The following is an 18,314-nucleotide window of genomic DNA, read 5'->3' on the forward strand; positions in this document are numbered from 1 at the left end:
GATCCCTGTAACTTGGCTTCTTGCAGGGAGGGAACTGCCAGAAGGTCCTCAGAACTGGATCTCAGTGTCCAGGCTGAACGATGGGGGTGGAGACGCTCCTTTGAAACATATGGCGAGGCTTTTAAAAGGTGTAAACCCAAACTGTGTGTGTGTGTGTGTGTGTGTGTGTGTGTAGAGCTCTGTAGGCTTAACTGGTGCCACCTTCCTCTGGGTAACGATGCCATTGTCCTTTGCAGGTTTCAAGGAGACGGCCTTCCTTTATGCCATCTCTTCGGCAGGACTCACGCATGCCATGGCCAAGGCCTGCAGCGCCGGGCGGATGGAGCGATGCACCTGTGACGAGGCCCCCGACCTGGAGAACCGGGAGGCCTGGCAGTGGGGCGGCTGCGGCGACAACCTCAAGTACAGCAACAAGTTTGTCAAGGAGTTCCTGGGGAAGAAGTCCAACAAGGACCTGCGAGCCAGGGTGGACTTCCACAACAACCTGGTTGGCATGAAGGTGAGGCTCTGCAAGTGATGGAGGCAGTTGTTTTTCTTGTTTGTTTGTTTGTTTGATTGGATTTATATACTGCCCTATACCCGGAGGTCTGAGGGCAGTTCACAGAAAAGATCAACAGAAAAGCTACAATAGGCTCCTTCTTTGGAGGTCTTTAAGCAGAGGCTTGACAGGCATATGTCAAGAATGCTTTGATGTTGTTTCCTGCTCGGCAGGGGGTTGGACTGGATGGCCCTTGTGGTCTCTTCCAACTCTACGATTCTATGATTCTATATATAATCAAAATAATAAAATAATAATAATAAATATAATCAAAATAAAAAAAAAAACCCAGTAACAACCCTCCCCCAAGAAAGAGCCACATTTTAAAAGGACATAGCATGTCAATCAGATCAACCAAAGGCCTGACACCTAATAAAATAATAATAATAATAATAATAATAATAATAATAATAGTTTATTATTTATACCCTGCCCATCTGGCTGGGTTTCCCCAGCCACTCTGGGGGCGGCTTTCAACATACAATGGGACCTCGACTTACGAGCTCCTCGACATCTGGCGTTTTCAACTTACGAGCGGAAAAAGTGGCCGCACGCTTACCATTTTTCCGACATCCCAACGGAAAACCCGTTCGCGGCTAGATTCGGTTTCCTCGACTTACGAAGTTTTAGTTGCGGTTTCCTCGACTTACAATTTTTTCCGTTTCCAATGCATTCCTATGGGAAACCGCTTTTCCTATGGGAAACTCGACTTAAGAGGTTTTTGACCTACGAGTGTGCATTCGGAACGGATTAAATTCGCAAGTCGAGGTCCCACTGTAATATTAAAATACAGTAGTCTATTAAACATTAAAAGCTTCCCTAAACAGGGCTGCCTTCAAAAGTCTTCTAAAAGTCTGGTAGTTGTTTTTCTCTTTGACATCTGGTGGGAGGGCGTTCCACAGGGCGGGGGCCACTACTGAGAAGGCCCTCTGCCTGTTTCCCTGTAACTTGGCTTCTCGCAGGGAGGGAACTGCCAGAAGGCCCTTGGCTTTGGACCTCAGTGTCTGGGCAGAACAATGGGGTGGAGACGCTTCTTCAGGTATACTGGACCGAGGTGCATAATAAAGGCACCATGCAAACTTCCCTGGGGAGAGCATTCCGAAGGCGGGAGCCACTGCAGAGAAGGCCCTGTTCTCGTGTTGCCACCCTCCGGACCTCTCGAGGAGGAGGCACATGAAGAAGGGCCTCAGAAGATGATCTCAGGGTCTGGGTAGGTTCATACGGAGAGAGGCAGTGCTTGAGGTATTGTGGTCCTGATATTGCCAGCATGGATAGCATTAAAAGAGGATTAGACAAATTCGTGGAGGAGAAGGCTATCAATGGATTCTAGCCATGATATCTTCCAAGGTCAGAAGCAGTCTTGTTGGTCAATGTGGCTCTCCCCACTCTCTAGACAGAGTTGGCAGGTCAGGTTTTGCATCAAAGGCCAATTCTCCCCTTGCCTTTGAGGGGGAGAGAACTTTGTCGTGTTCCCAAATGGGACTTTTTGCAGGAAAAGAACAAGCACTGTGGAAATCTGGTGCAGTTCAAGTGGGGGGAATGAAAGGGGTTCCACTCCAGCAACTCGAGAATCTGATCATTCACCTTATTTCCACCCTGGCCCTGCTGTCCAACCCTCCAAAAAAGTGGCGTCCTGTATCGGAAAGGCCTTGTTGCCACTTAGGCTTTCGCAACAAGTGCAGTAGCACCCCAAACCTAAAGGCTGCTATAAGCTGGTTTGAAGTCACTGAGATTCTGTTTCACTGCAAACAAAGAGAGCCTCCATTGGGTTGCGGGGGGGGGGGATAAAGGGGAGGGGAACTGATCACGGTAAGCTGACACTAATAAGATTTGGGTTTGAGCAGTGTGTTAATCAGACCTGAGAAGATTCGCAGGAGTGTTGCTATGGGGACGGCTTTGGGGCGTGGGCATGGGTGTCTATGCAGCTTTCCTGAGACAGAGAGCTGTCGGAAAAGTTTTGTGCGTGTACTTTGGGTAGGGCAGATCTAGAATCTGCAGGTTCTGGCGGAACGGAAAAGCTGGCATTTCCGGCAAGGATCTTGATTTGGTTTCTGTCCTATTTTTCCCCTTCCTAGCACAGCCTTTCTTGGCCCAGTGTCCTCCTCCAGATGTTCTGGACCACTGCCCACTGGGAATTGTGGGCCAAAGCATCTTGAGGGGTCCAGATAGGGAAGGCTGGCCTCAAAGCGCAGGACTTGTGTGGATGGGGAGCATGTCCCATATGAGGGCATAGCTGCCAAGCCTCCCGTTTTTCGCGGGAAAACCTCGTATTTTGTTACCGTTTCCCGCTGTTACCCCAAATCGATTATATCCCGTAAATATCCCGTAAAGCTCCTGCCGGCAGCCATGTCCCGGCTCCCGGCTGTCTGCGCATGTCTGGACATGTGCAGATGCGATTTCTGGTGCCCAGACATGCAGACACGGGCAGCCTGGCACCGGAAGTCACTTCTACGCATGTCCAGACATGCGTAGAAGCAACTTCCGGTGCCACTCTGTCTGTGTCTGGGCACTGGAAATCGGGTGGCGCTGGCACCGGAAGTCACTTCTACACATGTCCAGACATACGTAGAAGCGACTTCCGGTGTTGCGCCGCCGCGTAAAAGCGACTTCCGGTGACGTGCCGCCGCTGATCCCGGATTTTTCAATCCAGGAGTTGGAGAGTAGATTAGGTGAGAAGAGTGACCAGCTCAAGCTCACTTGGTGGGCTTTGTGGCTTCATGTGGGTTTGAACCCTGGTCTCCCAGGACCAGTTTTGATGCTCTTACCCCTATACCATGCTGGTTCCTTCCCACCTAGCTCCTTAACTGTGAAACTAGGAGCCAGGTGACCCTATAGCAGTAACCCCTGCCTCCCCACACTTCTGTGGCAGTATGGCAGGTGGGGGTGGTGGAAGTGGTAGTGTGTACAGAACACTTTTCTCTGAGGATTTTGGCTCTTTGTTGTTATTAAAAAGGCGAGTTTGTCGCTCTTAAGCTTACAGAGTGATGCTTCCAAGTGGGCTGGACATCTCTTGGTTAAATTATCAGATGGATGTATGAATAGAGACTTTCCTTGGGTTATCCTGAATAGCTCCCAGCAGTGGTGATTTAGAGATGCTTGCTGTATGCACAGATTAAATTCTAATCTAGGGGTGTGAGAAACAGTCAAGGGAGCTTTAAGACCTGTCCTAGGCTTTGCTGCCATTCCGGCCCCACACCCCACACCCCGGCAAATGGCACAATTCTCCATTCCAAATCTGTTTCCTTAGCCCTGCGGCCGCCATTCTATAAGCCCATGGTGGCTTGGTGAACCATGGCCTGTTGGCCTCCTGCTCTGCTTAGTTAGTGGCCAGGCCCCATCCCACTTCAAATGTTTATCTGTTAACTAACAGAACTTTCCCTGTTCAAAGAATCCTGGGCATTGTCTCTTGAGGGGACTGAGGAATTCTCTGGCTCTGTAACTCCACACACAACTATGACTCCCAGGTGAATCTATTAGGGAATCTATGTCAATTTCTCGAAGCTTAAGTTTGGTTCTCCACATTACCATGCAATTCATTTTTTTTAAGTTCTGAAAATTCACCAGCCTTTGGGTGCAAATTTCTCCTAGAACCACCTGTTCTTGTACGTAACGTTGCCTAAAACGTCCCTTTTGCAAAGCTGCTTCCTGGAACATAATGCATTTTTTGTAAGTTCCCTTTTTACCTCCAACACATGCATTTCTATGGATGGTACTTGGCTCAGAAGCGGCATTGCAAAATTCAGAGAAGTGTGCATTTCCAAGCGTGGCTGTGGTTTTGTTGTTGTTGTTGTTCCCGTAATGTTTCGGGGAGTGCAGAGCTAGTAGGTTTGCCGTTAAAGGTGAGCTGCGTCAAATGGTCTTCACCCTCCTTTGTGCCCGTTGAGAAATACACTCTAGAAATAGGAAGGCCTGTTGGGCCCTCTGAAAGTGTCTTCTCCATTGCCCTGGCTTGGTGGTCTCTCAGCGGTATGGAATGTTGTGTTTTCCATTACACACACACTTGCTGTGCTTCTGATCGTAACGGCTCTCCTGAGGCTCAGTAGACGGGTTTCTACCTCCCGACCCTTTGAGCTATTGGCAGGCGGGATTGCTTGCTGCTTTGGGGACAAGGGGAACCTTTTTCCTGACCCCGCGCTAGAGAAGAATTTCTGAGTGACGCAGATCTTCCAATGCCATGCTTGCCATCCAGCCCACCCCCTTTGCCGCCGCTTTGAAAATTTGCTTCCCGGAGAGGATTTCATTTCTCCTTTTTTTCACACCCACCTCAGCTGTGTCTCTTTGCCCCAGAAGAGTGCAAGGACCGCCCTCTTTGACCCCTCTTGCGCCCATTTCATGCCTCGCTCAAGCGCTTACGATATGACCTCAACGCCGGTGACAAGGCCAGCTTGTCTGGCACGGGGGGTTGAGGTAATTAGCCAGAAGGACTTGGCCAAGCTCCTTCTTTCTCTCTCTCGGTGAGGGGAGGAAAAAAACAAGCCTAAGAATGTTGCAGCTTATTTTAAAAAAAGAAAATGAAAGCACACACACGCACACACACACACCAGGCCAGATCCATCCCAGTTCATTCAACTATTCTTGGGAATGGGATAGTGGAGAAAGAAGCTGGAGTGAGAAACCACAGACCTCTCTCTCTCTCTCTCTCTCTCTCTCTCTCTCTCTCTCTCTCTCTCTCTCTCTCTCTCCACCCTCCAAGGTTGCTGGATGATTTTCATGTATATTAAAATGAGCGGCTGTATAATTATACCAATGCCCCCCCTTCTCTTCTGCATATGGTACCTTCCCCCTCCCCTGGAAAGAAAACATCTCCCCCCTCGATTGCAATTCTCCCTTTTGTGTCCCATTAATGAAAAGTCAGAGTGTTAGCACACTTGATTTTGTTCCACCAGGCCAGAGTTAAGTGATGTTTTAATTAAATCTGCCTCTCCGCCCCCCCGGCCTCTTGCCCATGTTTCTCAGCAAAGTATCATTAAGCATAACTTTCTGACTACCTCTCTGGAGCGTTGCTAAGTTCCTTAATCCCCCAAAGGGCTGACCCCTTCTTTCTTTCTTTCTTTCTCGTTCCCTTCCCTTCCACTCCACCCCCCCCCCCGGTGAGGCATGTCTGTTCAAGCGTGTCTTACAAATCTGAGGGGCACCATGAAAGGGGAGGCTGTTACCCTGGGCAGGATAATATCCGTGTTTGCCCTTCCCAGTCTTGCTGCCTTCATCAGAAGAGGAGAGCCTTCTGGATCGGGCCAATGGCCCATCTAGTCCAGCTTCCTGTTCTCACAGGGGCTGACCAGATGCCCCCACTATGGGAAGCCCACAAGCAGAATTTGAACACAAGAGCCCTCTCCCCTCCTGCGGTTTCCATCAGCTGGTACCCAGAAGCGTTGCTGCCCCTGACCGTGGATGCAGAGCACAGCCATCCTGTCTAGTAGCCACTGACAGCCCTCTCCTGTGATTTAGTTGAATTGTGTCCAGGGCAGCTGTCTATCAGCTCCATCTGGTACGCAGGCTGAGACCCTACCTGCCTGCAGACTGTCTCGCCAGAGTGGTGCATGCTCTAGTTATCTCCCGCTTGGACTACTGCAATGCGCTCTACGTGGGGCTACCTTTGAAGGTGACTCGGAAACTACAACTAATCCAGAATGCGGCAGCTAGACTGGTGACTGGGAGCGGCCGCCGAGACCACATAACACCGGTCTTGAAAGATCTACATTGGCTCCCAGTACGTTTCCGAGCACAATTCAAAGTGTTGGTGCTTACCTTTAAAGCCCTAAATGACCTCGGTCCAGTATACCTGAAGGAGCATCTCCACCTCCATCATTCTGCCCGGACACTGAGGTCCAGCGCCGAGGGCCTTCTGGCGGTTCCCTCGTTGCGAGAAGCCAAGTTGCAGGGAACTAGGCAGAGGGCCTTCTCGGTGGTGGCCCTCCCAAATGATGTCAAAAAGGAAAACAACTACCAGACTTTTAGAAGACATCTGAAGGCAGCCCTGTTCAGGGAGGCTTTTAATGTTTAATAGATTATTGTGTTTTATTTTTCTGTTGGAAGCCGCCCAGAGTGGCTGGGGAAACCCAGCCAGATGGGCGGGGGTATAAATAATAAATTATTATTATTATATTTCTTATTATTATTGTTGTTGTTATTGTTATTGTTATTATTGCCTTTTAATTTCATCCAAAGTGTGGGTGCTCCCACAAAAATACTGATTTCCTACAAAAGAGGAGCAAGTATTCTAAGAGAATGGAAATCGTATGAATTATACTAGTTAAATGAATAATCAAGATATGCTTTTGAGTTTCCCAGAGACATCTGGTAGGTGACCAGTGCCAGACTTACGTATAAGCTAAACAAGCCATAGCAGGCATAGGCAACCTTGGCTCTCCAGGTGATTTGGGACTACAACTCCCATGATCCCTAGATAACAGGGCCAGTGGTCAGGGATCATGGGAGTTGACGTTCCAAAACATCTGGAGAGCCAAGGTTGCCTATGCCTGAAGGAGCGTCTCCACCCCATCGTTCTGCCCAGAAACTGAGGTCCAGTACCGAGGGCCTTCTGGCGGTTCCCTCGTTGCAAGAAGCCAAGTTGCAGGGAACCAGGCAGAGGGCCTTCTCGGTGGTGGTGCCCACCCTGTGGAACGCCCTCCCATCAGATGTCAAAGAGAAAAAACAGTTATACCAGATTTTTAGAAGACATCTGAAGGCAGCCCTGTTTAGGGAGGCTTTTAATGTTTAATAGATTATTTTATTTCATTTTTCTGTTGGAAGCCGCCCAGAGTGGCTGGGGAAACCCAGCCAGATGGGCAGGGTATAAATAAATTGTTGTTGTTGTTGTTGTTGTTGTTATTATTATTATTATTATTATTATTATTATTATTATTATTATAGCTTAGGGCCCCACTCTCTTGGGGGCCCCAAAAAAATTAAAGGAAAAAACAACTGGATGTACATTTCCAAAAAATAAGATAAAAACAAATAAAATTAAACCTACATACAGCAACAGTGTTTTGTGTTGTGTAGGCTCCTAGGATGTAAGTAATGGGGCCTGCCTGCTAGCTTGCTCCCTAAAATATCACTGGCTTGCTCCTTTCTATATATAGGGTGCCTACATTCTGCATGTGCAAATGGCTTTAGATACCTATTAGGTCCATAGAGGACCATATAACATATATTCAACACAAAAAAACACAGTGACAATTTGTTGTTGCCAAAAAACAGCTAGACATATAAAGGGGCCCCATTAACTTCAGTAGCTTGGGGCCTCATCCCAACCTAAATCCGGCCCCTGTTGGTGACTGTGAGAATAGGATGCTAGACGTAATGGCTAAATGACGTGATCTAGCCAAGGCTATGCTTCTCTTCTCATGTGTAGAGTTCTGGGAACCTCTTTTCAATGTTAACAGAGAACGCTTGTCTTTGTAGCTTTTAGAAATGTTCTTTTTTTAAAAAGGAAGGAGGGCACAGTTCGTTTGCCTGGAAGCCTGGACTCAGTCACTCTCCACAGCAGTTTCGCTTGCCTTGCCCGTCATTAACGCTCCGTTCCTTACCTGCAGGTCATCAAAGCTGGCGTCGAGACCACCTGTAAGTGCCACGGCGTCTCCGGATCCTGCACCGTCCGGACGTGCTGGCGCCAGCTCTCCCCGTTCCACGAGATTGGCAAGCAGCTGAAGCAGAGGTACGAGACGGCCCTCAAAGTGGGCAGCACGACCAACGAGGCCACGGGCGAGGGGGACATCTCCCCGCCCAAGAAGTCCGTCCCGGGCCAGGGCGACCAAATCCCACGGACTACGGACCTCGTCTACATCGACGACTCGCCCAGCTTCTGCCTGGTGAGCCGCTACTCGCCCGGCACGTCGGGCAGGAAGTGCTACAAGGACAAGAACTGCGAGAGCATCTGCTGCGGGAGGGGGCACAACACCCAGAGCCGCGTGGTGACCAGGCCTTGCCAGTGCCAGGTCCGCTGGTGCTGCTACGTGGAGTGCAAACAGTGTACGCAGAGGGAGGAGGTCTACACGTGCAAGGACTGATGTGAGACACGAGAGGGAAGTCTTGCACACCAACGGATTGCCTTTGCGGATGACGGGAGAGGGCCCATCCAGGGAGGTGAAACAGGGTTTGAAAGGGTGTTTTTCACGGTTGACTTGAGAAGCGATGCCGAGATGATGTAAGCACTTTGTAGGGTACGGGTGACCCCCCCCAACTCTTGCCTTCTTGTTTCCTCGACCTTCTGCCCCCTTCTGATGCTTCTGGAGGTCCAAGTGCATGGAGACAAGTGCCTATTGCATGGAGTCCGTATCAATTTTTTTTGGTGTGTTTTTCTGTTGCGAAAAATGCAACAAGATAATTTGTGGTGACTGAGATGGGATCCCTAGCTGTTTTCCCTTGTCACTGCCCTTCACGAAACCTTGGCTAAATAAGGCATTCTCTTTTTTGGGCAGAGAAGCTTCTGGCCTGTAATCTGGATTGTCCTGTTTGTTCCGTGGCTGGCCTTGACTGCCTTGAGATCCAACGGGGGAAAAAGCACCGCCCCATTTTGTGAAGCATTTGATACCAAAAGTGTCTCCAGGGAATGGGTGGTGATGTTGGACTTCAGCATCTCTTCAAGGAGGAGAGTCAAAGTTTTTTAAAAAGTTACATACCGGGATCTCCTAAAATAGGATGTTTCAATGTGGCCTGCTTGATGGAAGGTGGTTGTGGTTCCTCAACGTGGAAGGTTTGGTTTGACCATCTCCGTTTTGAAGCAGACATTGTGAGGTTTCTTTCCAAATGTCAAGACGTCTCATTGCATTGCCCCACTTCAATCCCCCTCTCACTTTCTTGTCACCTTCACGACCTACTTTTGTAAATGATGAAAACCACTAGAGGCCTTCTTAAACCTTCCCAGGGACACACACCAGCACTCTATATAACTCCTTGTTGTTATTGTTTTTATTTTTGTACCTCTTATTGCTCCAAAACTCACCCTGTGGAGGCTGCCTTAAATTCCAGTACGTATTGAAATCCTGACTTCTGGACATGCAGCTTTGGCAAGTTGCCTTCCTGATTTTATGGAGAAACCCTGTTGCCTTAGAGGCTGCAATGCTGCTTTGGCTTTTTAAGCCGTTCTTGACCGGATCGCACAACCCAACTTACTCTACATCTCTTCGGATCTCATTCCAGTTACACTCAACAGCGATAGTGGTATATACCGGCACAGATCTCTGCAAAGATCTTTGTAACATTTCCCTCCTTAAGCCGCTAGATTGAGGCATCATGCATTTTAGAAATCAAGTACAACAGCAGTGCAAATATTGGGTTCTGAGTGACTGACTGGCAACCATCAAGAGGGGAAGGGAAGCCAGAGAAGAACCAACAGCAGTGACCAAAAGCAAAGGATGGTCTGGGCTACTTGAGATTCTTCCATTGCTTTTTAGAATTGGAACGTTACAAATCTGATGACGGATTTCCCTCCTTCAACAATACTACTTGGATCAGAAGCGGCTAGCTAACTTCTTGGCAAAGTGCCCACTGTAGGCAGTGATAATGGGCATTAGGCATTTCTGATTCTCCAGTAGTAGCATTTTTTTTATAAAAAAAAAAACTTCTTCTTTTTTTTTAAACCTGTTGACCTGGTTTTCAGTGGGGAGCTGGATAAGAAAAAAACCTTCTGCATGGTTTCCGTTTGTGTGCCTGGGGCTGTCCGATCTTCGAAGGATGCCCTCTCTTTTTTTTTCCCTTTACTGCCGCTTCTCTAAAATAATAATAAAAAATAGTAGCCACTCGCCTCGTATCTAAGCTATATTATTGTGCATCTACTGGGAGGGGATGGAGTTGACTGGCTTTGTATACTTGTCAGACTGGAAAACTGATTGAGGGTGGTCAAAAGGCAAGGCCCTGCTTCCTTTTGCTGGTCCAGGATTCTGCAAAGACGGTAGTTCTTGTCCATCTTTTTGAAGGCCAGATGAGACCAGTTGCAACAGATGTTGAACCTCAAAGACACATATTCCCCTCCCTCTCTGCCCTGGTGGCTCTCCATGCAACAGACTCCTCAATCTGAACTGTCCTTGGGTGTCACAACAGATGGACCAGCCCTGAAGTTCTGTGCAAATTGGTTTTAAGAAAAGGCTGAATAGAAACCTATTATTCAATGTGGATATATATAAATCTATATATATATATATATATATATGCGCCTAAATATAAATATGGAACATTTATTTATTAAGCCTTTCAGAAGTACCTTCTTATGGTTTCAATGTGGTATTATGTCCAGTCCTCTCTTGAGCAAGCGCGATCTCTCTTCCACCCTTGTTTTGCACGCACACATAACTTTGTCCAAATCATTACTTCTCCGACAAAATTGGGCGTGACTACCAAATAAGATGCATGCTGCATGCCACGTTCTTCAGATTTTCTTCTTGTGGGTGGGATCTGGACCACTCAGCTCAGTCCTAGCTCACTGGAAGAACGGATCACAAATAGCTAAGGAGGAAAGTTTAGGGCCAGCCCACTTTTTTTTTTCAGTGAACTGACCTGAATTTACACACACACACCCCCCCCCTGGGTTTGATGTGCAACTTGGAACATAATTTTCCTTTGGATTTTGCCCGTCTCCAAATTGAAAAAAAAAATGTATTTCCAGATGCAAAAATGAGATAGAACCAAACAGACATAGGGATTGATTCTTAAGAATTTGATACGGGCAAGAAATACTGACTTCCATGCCTGATCTCGCTATGGTACCTTAACAACTATCGCAGTTGAGCCCCATTATAAGCTGGGTGCAGGGCCAAATTGAGCTATTTTGCTGTCCCAGGTGAAACCTGTTTGAGTGTGTTGAGGGGGGGGGGAGGGACGTCCTTTATGCTTTTGCCCCTGGTGAGTTGAAATAAAAAATTTAAAAAATTGTCCAGTAGCACCTTAGAGGCCAACTGAGTTTCTTCTGGGTACAAGCTTTCGTGTGCATGTACACCACTTCAGATATCTGAAGAAGTGTGCATGCACACAAAAGCTTATACTCAGAACAAACTTACCATAGTTGGACTCTAAGCTGCTACTGGACGACTTTTTTCGTTTTTTTATTTCGACTGCGTCAGACCCAACACGCCTACCTACCTAAATCTAGACTCCTTGGGGAGTGTTTCCCAACTTGCAATAAATTATTTGGCAAGAATGAGTGTAGAATCTGGGGAACTTTTTGAAGACACTATGACCCCAAAGATCTGTGTTGAAGGGGATTTCTTTTCCCCATTTCCGAGCCAACAACTTTGCCTGTTGCCCTGTACAGCCCCCATGATTGGGGTAGCCTTGTGCCCTCCTGGGCCTGTCTCCCTTATCAGCTGCCAATGACCTTGCTTTCTGGATCTTTGCCCAGGTTGGCTGACGAAAGGCAGAGACATCCTTTCACACACGCACATGCCCAGTTTCTTGCTTTTGCTGGGGTTCATCTCGAGTGAAACCATCCTGATTGAGACCAGGGTGCAATGAGTTGGCTTTACGTTAAGTGGAAGAAGGGGCAGCCCCACCTCCAGAGCCACTGGCTAAGTGATAGGTTGTAGCCCAGTGGCAGAACAACTGCTTTGCCTGCAGATCCCAGGTTCCATCCTCAACATCTGCATGTCAGGCTGGAAAAGGCTCCAGTCTGATACTCTGCAAAGCTGCTGCCAGGCAGTATGTAGACAATACTCAATGGATTGCTGCTGGTGATAAACCTGGCTGTCAGGAATCAAACCCTTTTAACGGATGCCACTGCTGTATTTTGCCACTGAGATCTGGCTAAATGTTGTGTTCACCAGAAAGCAAAAGTGTGAATGGGCTTTTCCTTTCTTTGGCATCTTGCCCGTATGGGTAGGATGGCGCTGTAACTGACTATAGGAACCTAGCTTTGCTGCAAATATTGATGTGCCAGTTTGAATTGGAGTTGGGGGAACCTGCAAAATGCGCCCATTCTATTGCAAAGACGTTCTCAAAACTTGGGGGAAACAATCACTAGTCCTGTGCAATTTAAAAGGAGCAGATCTCTGGGCTCACTTACGACTTCCCATAGAAATCTGCACAGGATCACGGCCCTAAATTATGTTGCATCTCAAAGTGAGTCAACCTCCAACTGGATGGCAAATTTTGTTGTTTAGTCATTTAGTCGTGTCCGACTCTTCGTGACCCCATGGACCATAGCATGCCAGGCACTCCTGTCTTGCACTGCCTCCCGCAGTTTGGTCAAACTCATGTTCGTAGCTTCGAGAACACTGTCCAACCATCTCGTCCTCTGTCGTCCCCTTCTCCTAGTGCCCTCCATCTTTTCCAACATCAGGGTCTTTTCCAGGGAGTCTTCTCTTCTCATGAGGTGGCCAAAGTATTTGAGCCTCAGCTTCACGATCTGTCCTTCCAGTGAGCACTCAGGGCTGATTTCCTTCAGAATGGATAGGTAAATTTTAGTGTACCATTAAAGACAAATCCTGTGAATGGTTACTCCTCAGTAAGCCCTATTGAGATACTTACACAAGTAAGTGTGCATTAGATTGCCACTTCAGATTAGTAATTTTACCCCCAGTAAAGGGGAAGGAGGGATTCTGCATTTTCTGCCTCCCAACACCGAAATGTCTTAGGCTCATTTAAAGACATGGTCCCCCACCCCAAATCCTGGATGGATTTCCCTTGTGGGTGAAAATGTGTCAACCTTCTGAACTGAGAGCATTGCAATAGTAACAGGCCAGCTATTTAAAACTTCAGATAGACAGAATAGTGAAATTGCAGGTGTACATTCTGGGAATGTGGCCATTTTTTTTTGTACGTGCTTGCCTTGTTGAAACATCGTCCCAGATCACACATCACAGTAAACCACAGTCAGCAATTTTGCATGGACACACCTATTCTTGCATACAGAGGGAAAGGGTCGTGATTCCTTGCCTAGTGTTATGTCTAAACCAGGGACCATGGTGTACCTCACTCAAACAAACCATAATTGGCTACAGATCATGGTTTGCTTGGGGAGCGAAATAAATCCTATTCCTTGGTTTGAATGCATGCAAGCCAACAACCATGGTTTGTTATTCCCCAGCTCTTGCTGGGAGGTGCAAAATGAACACAATTGGCTTATGCACAGTAAACCATGGCTTACCCTGATGTGTGAACATTGTCTTGTGTGCAGCTGTGCAAAGAAAGGAGAAGGAGAGCATCTCTTGCAGTCTTTTCCCACCCACCTTTGCTCAGGAGTTGGTCCCGCTGAATTCTATAGGACATCCTCCTGAGTAAGCATGTGTAGGATTGTGGCCTTTGAGCTGAGAGGCAAAGGAGTGAGTGAACTACTGAGTGGGAGAAACTCCTCTTTGTATAATAATTCACGCACTGAAGCCGGGGTGTTTCTGTAAGTATTTAAAAATGTATTTATGTTAATGCAAATATTATTGCTTTCATGTTATAGATATATATATATATATTGTAAATAGTAAGGTTTATTCTCCTGTGGTTTTTTATATATATAAATAGTATTGAGGCACGTGCTTTGAATTGTATAGGCAGGTGTAATACACTTATTATTATTATTATTCCCCTTTTGAGATTGGGCCATAGCTGCCAAGTACCCCGTTTTCCCCGGGAAACCCCCCGTTTTTACTTACCTTTTCCCGGTGGTCCCCTGTATCACTTCATCTCCCATTTTTATCCGTTATTTTCTCCTGCCGGCGGCCATTTTTTTCCTGATTTGCCCTTCTATGGGCACAAAAAATGGCCACCGCTGGCATCTACGCATGACCAGAAGTGCGTAGACGTGACTTCCGGTGTTGGCGGCGGCCATTTTTGGTGCCCATAGAAGGGCAAAGCGACACCGGAAGTTATGTCGACGCAACTTCCGGTGTCACACGGCTGCCGGTCCCGGATTCTGCAGTCCGGGACTTGGAAGGTTAGGATTGGGCTAGCTTTTATGGGGCTTTCATCAACCCAAGGGCATATTACAAGTTGTCCTCCCCAGTAAACTTCATGCTAGTGTGCCATGCTTTCCTTGCCTTAAATCCTGGGAAACTAACATGGTGTCTTACATATTTTGTAGGATTCAGACTCTCCTCCACCCCTGACCATGCCGACTGAGGGGGGTGAGGGTTACGAGTCTCTACACAGTATGAAGACAATAGGTTGGCTTCCCCTGCTATCAATGTTGGTGGAGAGACAATTGACCAGGATCCAACACACTGCCCTTTGGAGAAGCCTCCAGAGGCTGGCTTGTGTCCAGTGAGACTTTTGATTTCGACTTAACCCCCGTGCTGGATCTCAAAACTTCTCTCAACTCTCCTTGGTTTCTGAAAAAAAAAAACCTTTCGGTGTCATGGAGAATGGCGAGGGGGTTTCTTTTGTTTGTGGAATAGCAAGTTGAAAGCCCGCTGGGTTCTGCATTAACTAACAAGCCGTGTTGGTTCTTTAGATGCTCCTTATGAAACAGAACAAGGGGGAGAGAGAGCCCTCAACCCAGCCTTCGCCCACCTCCTGGTGGTGTTAGACTGCAGCTCACATCAGCCACTGCTGGGCGTTGCAGTCCAACAACATCTGGAGGGCACCAGGTGGGTGAAGAGAGGCCTTAAATTCCATTAAGGTTTAATGAAAGTGTCCTCTAGTAGCTGAGGACCAGCAGATCCCTTGTATTCTACACCTTCCATTTTGCTTCTCTTTGTTGCTTAATCTCTTGCGGCTGTTTAATACGTTAACATTTTTAGCAAATGCTCCTAATATACACGCAACGATATTTTGTAGTAATATATATGCAATGTGGGTACACATTGCAGAGGATGTTTCACTCAGCAAGTGCCCTTGTGACCATCTGTCTTCTGCCTATTTACGGCAGTTTTGTGGAAAGCCAGGAGAAGTCAGTGTTAGGGTGTGTTTTTTTCTGCAAGACAAAATGAAACAAACCCAGGAGGATGTGTTTTGTTGAACCTACTGAAGTTGCAAAGAACCTGTGACGATCTATGCCAGGCATTCCTAAACTTCGGCCCTCCAGATGTTTTGGACTACAATTCCCATCACCCCTGACCACTGGTCCTGTTAGCTAGGGATCATGGGAATTGTAGGCCAAAACATCTGGAGGGCCGCAGTTTGGGAATGCCTGATCTATGCAGTCACCAATTGACTTAAATGGGCATGTTGAGACTGTTGCCCACCTATTGAATTGTACTGGGTCCTGATCCTGGTGTTCATGGAGATGGGTTTTCCATCATCTGCCAAACTCCCACTGGGTCCAAGAAATATCTTCTCTTAATGCGTTGTTTGTTCCATGACCTAGCAGTGGGCTGTTCCTATTTGTAGCCCAAAAGTAAGTCATTGACCCAAAACTGAAAATGATCTTGTGTTGGTTTAACACATTGGTTATGCCTTAAGACACTTCCCTGGTCTCCTAGAACCCTTTTTGTGCTACAATCTAATGCAGGCACCCCCAAACTGCGGCCCTCGAGATGTTTTTGCCTACAACTCCCATGATCTCTAGCTAACAGGACCAGTGGTCGGGGAAGATGGGAATTGTAGTCCGGAACATCTGGAGGGCCGAAGTTTGGGGATGCCCGATCTAAGGCAACTGGTTCTATTGTGACAATCATAAGGGTTGGCTCCTTTATAAAACATGGAGCGACAGTACACTTTGACTGCCAGTCTTTGTCCAGGCAAAGTGTAAATCTGACTCCACATGAAAAGAAGGCTGGGACACAGGCAAGTCATAACATAGCAAGTCATAGCATTGGTCCGTCTAGCTCAGCATGGTCTATTCTAACTAGTGGCCCCTTTCTAGGGTTTCAGGTGAGGCGGACATTCTCAGCTCCACTTGGAGATGCTGGGAATTGAACCTGGGATGTTCTGTGCATGAAGCAGACTTGGTTGAGCACAGCACCAGTGGATTGTGCCTGAATTGGACTGCTGTGGTGGCCATCTTGCCCCTCATTGATTTCCTATTCCTCTCTCTCAATCTTAATGGAAGCTACCTTGAGTCCTATCAGGGAAAAAGGCAGGCTATAAATAAATGTATAATAATTTATAATAATAAGTAAGTTGGTTCTCCTTGCCCAATCAACCTTGTCTTACCAACATTCTCCCTCTAGTGGGGTGCATCCATTATTTATATAAATAACTATTCAATAATATAGTTACAAAACTACTTTCCCCAACCTGATGCAACTGAGATACCTTTTGTGGTAGGTTTCCCAGTGTTAAATTCAAACCCACAAAACGTCACACCAGCTTCTGTCTTCTATGACTGCCTGAGGCAGCCCTTGACTTGCAGACCTCTAGGTGGTATTGAGTCTCCGATTCCCATCAGCCCTAGCTAGCTTTGCCCATTGTTGGGCATGATGGGAGCTGTAGTCCAACACCTAGAGGTCACCAACTTGGAGAAGGCTAGGCCGAAGGTGGAGGACTCAGTGGTGTGCATAGAAAGTTGTCAACGTCCTATCAGATGGTAAAGGCAGCCATGTGGTTGTCCCATCTTCCGCTGCCTTAAGCACAACTGATCACATTCTGGGTGTTGTCCTTGAGAGATAAGTTGATGTCAGACGCCGTAATAAAAGGGTCATGAACAGAGGCCCTGTTAGGGTCTGTCTTCCAAGCTTGGACATGTGAGGAAAGGGGGAAGTACAACGCTTCCCTTTCAAAGCTAAAAGTTCAGCCAAAATGGCAACCTCGTGCCAACTGGTTTTCTCTCCCTGCCAAAAATCGTTAGGATCTCTTTCCCTTGCATGTCACAATTTGGAGTGGAGATTGTAGGGGTGGGGAGTCTTAAAATGATGTCGAAAAGGCTGTAGCTGTGTGGTAGAGTGTCTTGCTTTGCATGGATAAGTTCCCGGGTTCAATTTCCGGCATCTCAGGGTAGGTAGGGGAAAGATCTCTGCCTCAAATGCTGTAGAGCTGTTGCCAGTCCGTGTAGGCAGTACTGTACTAGATGGAGCAAAGGTTTGAGTCTGCGTAAGAGAGCTTCCTGTTTACCTAAGCCAATGCAACAGCGGAGGTGGAGAGCACTTTTCTTAAATTTTAAGGTTCATAGTTTCAGCCTCTATTTATTGGTTTGGAGAAAGACATGGAGAGGTGATCTCCCTGAATATTGTGTTGTTGTTTAGTCGTTTAGTCGTGTCCGACTCTTCGTGACCCCTGAATATTAAACAAACAAACAAACAAAACCAGCCTTTGGGTATGAATGATTAAGTTTTAAAATTGCCATCTGAATTGGATCAGGCATCCTCCGTTTCTGTTTTGGGCATATCAATTTTTAGTCAACAAAGCCTTGTTCAGCTCATTAATGGTCTCTGATTCCATTTTTCATCTAGAAAGCATGAACAGGGACTTCTTATGCAAACGGAGTTCCTTTTGGGAAGGGTTGTGAGGAGCAAATTCTAACATATGAAGGATTTGTAGTATGTATTGTTATATTTTCCAGGGGGTGGGCTTTGGGGTGGTTAATGTCTTATGAGAGCCTAAATTATTTTTCTCTACCTCATATGTACAGCTTTGTTTAGGTATAAATCTGATTCTTGAGTGACTGTGGAGAATGTATTTAAATTATTTAACATCTTTGTATAACAAATGAGAACAAATGAAACAATAAATGTATTTTAAATTATATCATGGAGCCTGTCTTGATATCTTGCTGAGTTGGAAGGATGGCAATAGATTAATCACATACTTCTGTCCTGGGGGGGGGGGGGAGTGTGGCTCCCATGGGTCTTCCAAGACTTCTAGAACTCTCTAGAAAAACAGAGTGCTTTCCACTGGTAGCGCAACTGTCTATGTAGTATGATGTTGTTTCCAACTCTTAATCATAGAGGAGGTGTGGGGAACCTTTGGCCTC

General features: G+C 46.9%; 1 protein-coding gene across 1 annotated transcript in view; it reads left to right on the plus strand.

The window, feature by feature from the left end:
• Positions 1–18,079, plus strand: part of WNT9A (Wnt family member 9A) — a 64,576-nt gene extending 46,497 nt beyond the window's left edge. The window contains exons 3-4 of the mRNA XM_035129647.2: positions 237–499; positions 8,077–18,079. Coding sequence (XP_034985538.1) covers positions 237–499; positions 8,077–8,550 — 737 coding nt within the window. The 3' untranslated portion in view covers positions 8,551–18,079. The remainder of the gene's footprint in view (positions 1–236; positions 500–8,076) is intronic.
• Positions 18,080–18,314: the final 235 nt, after the last annotated feature.

This window comes from Zootoca vivipara, chromosome 12, assembly GCF_963506605.1.
Source record: "Zootoca vivipara chromosome 12, rZooViv1.1, whole genome shotgun sequence".
Classification (NCBI taxonomy): Eukaryota; Metazoa; Chordata; class Lepidosauria; order Squamata; family Lacertidae; genus Zootoca; species Zootoca vivipara.